This window comes from Protobothrops mucrosquamatus, unplaced genomic scaffold (assembly GCF_001527695.2).
Source record: "Protobothrops mucrosquamatus isolate PMUCROS unplaced genomic scaffold, P.Mucros_1.0 scaffold2716, whole genome shotgun sequence".
NCBI lineage: Eukaryota > Metazoa > Chordata > Lepidosauria > Squamata > Viperidae > Protobothrops > Protobothrops mucrosquamatus.
The window spans coordinates 196,620-202,749 of NW_015388759.1; the positions used below are offsets into that span (position 1 = coordinate 196,620).

The 6,130-nt window shown below is 38.4% G+C and overlaps 1 protein-coding gene across 1 annotated transcript; it reads left to right on the plus strand.

Annotated features, from left to right (window-relative positions):
• Nucleotides 1–3,989: 3,989 nt before the first annotated feature.
• On the plus strand, nt 3,990–5,669 carry TMEM200C (transmembrane protein 200C). Its single transcript, XM_015825612.1, has one exon. It carries the CDS (start codon nt 3,990–3,992, stop codon nt 5,667–5,669), a length of 1,680 nt encoding a protein of 559 aa, XP_015681098.1.
• The last annotated feature ends 461 nt before the right edge of the window (nt 5,670–6,130 follow it).

The following is a 6,130-nucleotide window of genomic DNA, read 5'->3' on the forward strand; positions in this document are numbered from 1 at the left end:
CAATATTTTTTCCTTTTAAGACAATGCAAAATGTTTAAAATATTGGTTATTTTGTTATAGAAAAAGCCAAAACTGCAACATAAAGAACTTTAAAGGGAGGCTATAAACTGCAGTTGGCAGGTATAAAGTTGATTTTGAAGTATTTTTATAGAATAGTTGAAATTAATCTTTAGTTGGTTGGCCTTCCAACCAATTGCCCTCAGTTGCTAATTAAAAAATATCACGTTCTTTTCCATCCAGCTCATATGTGTACATCTAGGAATGCTTGGTTTAATTATACTTCAGGAATCTCTAATGTGATCAGTTAATGAAAGGAAGGGTGGAAAAAATCATCACTGTGTATTCTGTTTTCACTCCTGATGCTCATGCATATAAATATAGCTTACTGAATTGCTCAAAAGCCCAACTAAACCAACATTCTGTTCTAACAGGGTCAGTTATCTCTGGAAATTATGCAAGTAAAATATGAGCATCTCCCAAGTTTGTGTGCCATGCAAGTTGATATTCGGAGGCATACTTTTTCTAGTACCAAATATATTAGATAAGTATCATGGCTTCCATGAATATATTTGATACCCTTTCGTTTACACACATTGGTGTCAATTTTCTATCTTGTGGTGGATAATTTCATAAATCAATTACCTTACTCCACAGCATTCAGATACATTAGGTGATCATAGATTACAGTATTATGAAGAATAAGAAAAAAGGGGGGGTTCCTTATGCACTACTTTTCAGCAAACATAATTTTGTCTACCTGGCTTTCCTTGCTAGTTTATTTTTTGAAACTAAAAGCTTGTTTTGTTTGTACTTTTCTGACTTTCCAGTTCTACCTCTGTTATGATATGCTGGGATAACAGTGGCATACAATATTTCAGTGGAGATTTGAATACATGCATTGCAACATTGTTTTTTTTTTAATCCTTCCAGGAAATATTTAACTTGGCAGATTTCCTTTTTCATTCCTTTAATGTTCAAACAGGGAATGACAATCATTTAAACAAGCTAAATCTTTCCCCCTCCTTCTCTTGCCTACATCAGGCTGGACCACAATTTTTGTTCCTCCTTTGCCAGAGCAGAAGTAAAATGGGTCTGGTGTGCAGCAGAAAAACCCAATAAAATTTGGGGTCAAAAGATGATATCTCAAAATTCTTAACAAAGATCTCAATATATGCTGCCATAACCATTAAAAAAAAACCTAGGAAGTAGAAACCTAATCTCCAGACCAGTTTGTAACATATATCCAGTTGCGAAGATTTGAGACAGAATTAAGGAGGTTTCCAAGTACTACTACCCATAGTGAATCAGAAAAGCCAGTAGAGGACCATTAAGGGATTTGAGTGTGATCCAATTTCACTCAAGGATAAATATACAAAGGTAAATTCTTATGCTGCATGGAAGAAAAGTATGAGCTACAGTTTAGAATAAAGCTGTGAAATTAACTTACTTCTTCAACCATCCATGCCTGTGACAACCTTCTACAATCCACTTTCTTATGTTTACGTCCTTTGCATACAAATGCATTATTTCAGTAGTTCGAATTACTCACATGCTTTCCATATGATCAAATTTGCTATTTGTAACCTTCAAGCATATTCTAACATAGTTTAAACAAGAGTAGCAGTTGTAGTCTCAATTCATTCCCCTCTATGCATGTTGACATATATATATATATACATTATTGCATTCACTGACATGTGAAAATGGCTTTAGTTTTTCAGATTATATGAAGTATGATACACCATCTCCACCTGTTTTTATTTAGCCCAAAGCCATAATAAACATGGCGAAACCTTGAGAAAGTCACCTATCCCTGGAGCTAACAAGGAGAGCATATTTCTTTCTGTACTTATGCAACTTAAGGGCTCTGAATTCAGATAGGGACATCATTACTAAAGGCATCTATTAGTAGATATTTTTGCCACTGCCTTGCTCATTGTGATAAAATTTCAAGAGTGTTTGATAAAACTTTGGCTTTGTGAAATCACTTACTAATAATTTCCACAACAGCATCTTTTCCCCTTTGAATTTTATTTAATCAGAACCAACTGAACAAGAACTTGGCATTTAATGCTTTCACATCATTTTTTCCCAAGAAAAAAAAGAAATACATAGCCATGCTCCTTTAGATGCAGTTCTGTTGCAAGTTAAAGAGATGATGCATGTAATTAAAATGAAGTTTCATTACAAGTTTTGAGGTGGATTACATAGTGAATATACTTTTTCATTGTTAGTATAGCCCAATAGCATAATATGAAATATTAAGGTAGAATATGGTCACATGGTGACCAGAAGAAAAGAGAAGGAGATAGGATTAGCAACAAATATGAAATGTTGAAAAATTAAGGTACTTTGAGGTTTGGGGATGTACACATGACAGATGTAGAATTGGGTTACTGTCAGAGCATGGTGTCATGCATGAATTTCTAAAGAAAAAAACCCTGATCCTAGGATAATTTATTTACCAATGTAATTCATGTCAGTTATAAGCTGTTTACTGATTAAGGTAGTATTTAATTCATTAAGCCTTCAAAAAAATTGAAACAAGTCAGCTAAGTAATAATACTATAGTCCCTAAAACTGATATTAAAACATAATTATAGAACAATAAAATAAACTCCATCTATAAACAATGTTCTTCCTGCCCAAAGTAGTTGTCAAGTATCATGAGGAAAAGATTGTGCCTGGTTACCAATAAAAGATCTATCAATAAAACAGTCTTTATCCAATCCCTGTAAATCAAGATGTCAGTGTAGACCTAACAGTAAGATCACTGGAGCTGATTGAAGCAATGATGTAGCAATATGAAAGAGGCTATCGTCCAGTTTTTAAAAATCAATAGCAGCATTTTAATTGGGCTGAGAAGTTGATATGGATGGTTGTTTTCCACTCACTAAGCCGCAACAGCTTGTTGGTGTCAGCACTTTCTAGTTGCTGTTTGTGAACAATCTCTAAATACAGTCCTACTCAAGGAATACAATGATTACAGTAGAAGATTGGATTATAAAATTGACAGAGCTTGCAGAAATTGCAAAGTTTGGAGGGAGGGAGGGAAGGAGGGAGGGACAATAAAGACTTATTAAAAGACTGGAAGCCTTAAATGGTTGCTGAAAGAAGAAAAGGTTTGGCCAATGATTTATGGATTTGGGGATTAGAAAGGGCTAAACAGGGAGGGAAAAGAGTAAGATGGTAATTACTCAATTGAAGAAAGAGCAGAATTGAAAATTCTTAAGTTTTATTTTTATCATTTTCTTTTTTCTATTTTCCCCTTTTTCTTCCACTTCTATTGTATTATAAAATTTGAATATTTTTTTATAAAAATTGAAAGAATACAAAGGTCACTAAAGCATAAAGAAGCATGCCTGTTTTGATAGAAAAGTTCTTTCATGGTAATATAATCTATAGATAGAAGGAACATATCAGGTTCAGGAGTATGCACAGTTGTTCTTCTAGTAAAGCACATATGGACCTCTATGCAAAATAGTAAAATCCCAAACTATTAGAACCTGCATCTTCTTTTGTGTATATTTCAGCTTGTTCCCTTCAGAACAAATTCCAAGCCTTGATTTATTGGAATTCATATCCTCAGAAGAAAATGTTCTAGCACTTCATCTGATGCTAAGTTACTGTAAACAAAAAAAAAGGGAAGCTTATAGTCTTTCTCAGTTGATGTAGAAATAGATGATGATGATGATATGATCAGGAGGAGGAGGAGGAGGAGGAGCTACAGGCAGCCTAGCTAAAGCCACGTGGTCAGCTTAGTGATAATAGAACCAATAGGTTATTGTAAAGGATTATTTTTCTCTTGCCAATTAGTATGACATGTTGCAGCATAGTTCTCACATGCTTCTTTGAATGAGGCTGATTAGTCAATAGTGACTGATTTAAGAAAGATTGATTTAAATGAGATAATCGCTCTTACGTTCTTTTCTCCATTTTGCTACAGGAGCTGGTGCTGCTGTAGGGAACATTCTCCTGGATAGCCAGCCATGATTGCCACTGGAGGCCTCTTGAGGATCTCAGCCAGAAAACAGGATCCCTTACGGCCTCAGGGCCAAGTCTCCAAACACAAGCGCAAAGCAAAAAAAAAACTCAAGAATGATGTGGTGGTGGTGAAGGGCAAGCTCAAACTCTGCTCTCTCTCTGGCCTCATTGCTGTCTGTGGTATTCTAGTACTATTTGTGGGAATTGCCTTGGCTGTGGTTGGCTACTGGCCCAAACCTATTTATAGGACAGGGGGCCTTGGCCACAGCCCATTAATGCAACCATATGGGAAAGCCCCTGAAAGCCACTTCAAGAACCACACACAAGAAACAAGAGAAGCTTACCTAGAAGGCATCAATTCTTCTTTCTCTGGCAACAAGAAAGCACTTTCTCCATCTTTGCCTGGCTCCTCATCATCCTCCAGCTCAACAAATTTGCTTTTCCATCTTTTCTCTACATACTTGCATTCAGACAAGCTCAAAGTGCTTGGACCCCTCATCATGGGCATTGGCATCTTCCTCTTCATTTGTGCCAATGCAGTGCTGCATGAGAATCGTGACAAAAAGACTAAGGTTATCAATCTGAGGGACCTGTACTCCACTGTCATAGATGCACACAGTCTTCGGCCAAAGGATGGGGCTCCCTCTACTGTTGCCTCAGTTCCAATAAATGGTTTTGTTAACTGTGTGCAATCTCATGGACTAGAGTTAAAACCTGGCAGCAGCTCAGGAGAAACCTTAGGAGCCGCTGCCATGCTTACCAAGAATACCTGGCACCCATCTGTGAGTGCACCCCTCTCCCCTCCTGACTTGGCTTCCACACCTCGCTGCTTCTCCACCTCTAGACATGAGCAAATACCCAGCTTGGCTGACGCTGTTTATAGCATCTATAAAGAAAGAGCTGCTTTGGCCCAAAGCGCCCGTAACCCATCTTGTACCCCCACAGATAGTTGGGACCAGCACAGCACTGCCAGTTCCATTGTGGGCTCCTCACTGAGCACCTTCACATTGCTACCACTGGCTCAGGGGGGAATGACTGACAGAGACTATGGTGACTGGCAGAGGCTGCTGACTGAACGGGATGGCAAAGAAATTCCTCGGGGAGAATTTGAACTTAGTCTAAAAGATCTCAGGAGCAGCTACCTAGACACAACGCAGGAGCTGTCAGTGTTGTCCAGGATGAACAAACGTAAAGTAGTGCTTCGACGCCAGAGCACAAGCTGCCTCCCTGATGCTAGGAGACCCCTGTTCCCTGAACCCTCTCAGACATTGGATAGTAGCACTGACCTTGACTCCAGTCTTTTAGCTAAAGCTTCATCTTCCAGCTACTCCAGATCCCTTGATTTGGGGGATTCTCATCTGCCTACACCATCTGTGGATCAGAAAGGTTCCCAGATCACTCAGTGTGATCAGTACAGAAGCAATAAGGGCTACACTCCACTGGAGGAGTCGGGCACCTCCTTGGAGTCTGTTGCCAATACCCCAGCCCATAAAGCACCTGAAGACTGTGAAGTCAGCTCCAGTGAGGAAATTGGCTCCTCACAGAGCACCAGCAAGGAACAAACAGAGCAGCTGCCTTTGAAAATTCAGAGACAGTACACAAATAAAGAGAAACTTTTCATGATCTCCAGATCAGATGCCATTGTTGGCCTGGAAGATGCAGATCTGGAAAACATTGGCATTTAAAAGTGAAATAAATTGGAGACAAACATCTAAACAACTTGTAATCCTTCTGCCCCTTGCGGATCTAGGAAACGGGCCAACATCCAAAGAGCTGAAGTAGGTTATCCTTGAATTGCATCAATCAATTCTTATAAAGGTCTTCAGGAGAAGCACCTAACAGGTGTTTGGTTGCATTGTAAGCCTCTTTTCTTTTCAAGCCAAATTGTAGTCCACAATGACTGTTCAGTAAATTCAGTGGAATAACAGGAATAGAATGTTTGACAATAATTGTGCACTTTACTGATTTTTTAAAATTCTATTTTCCCATTTTCTTTCTGTTTTTGCTATGGCATACTTGCACACCCTTTCCTCATCTTTAGATAAAGGTGGTTTTCAAGCCAGCAAAATGCATCTCTCTTTTAATGTTTATTAGTACGGAACACTGTTCTCAAAGGATTAACAGCTGAATACTAGGTAAAACACGC

Bases quoted from the DNA above. Each gene is read 5' to 3' on its own strand.
- TMEM200C (XM_015825612.1), top strand. From the start codon at position 3,990: ATGATTGCCACTGGAGGCCTCTTGAGGATCTCAGCCAGAAAACAGGAT.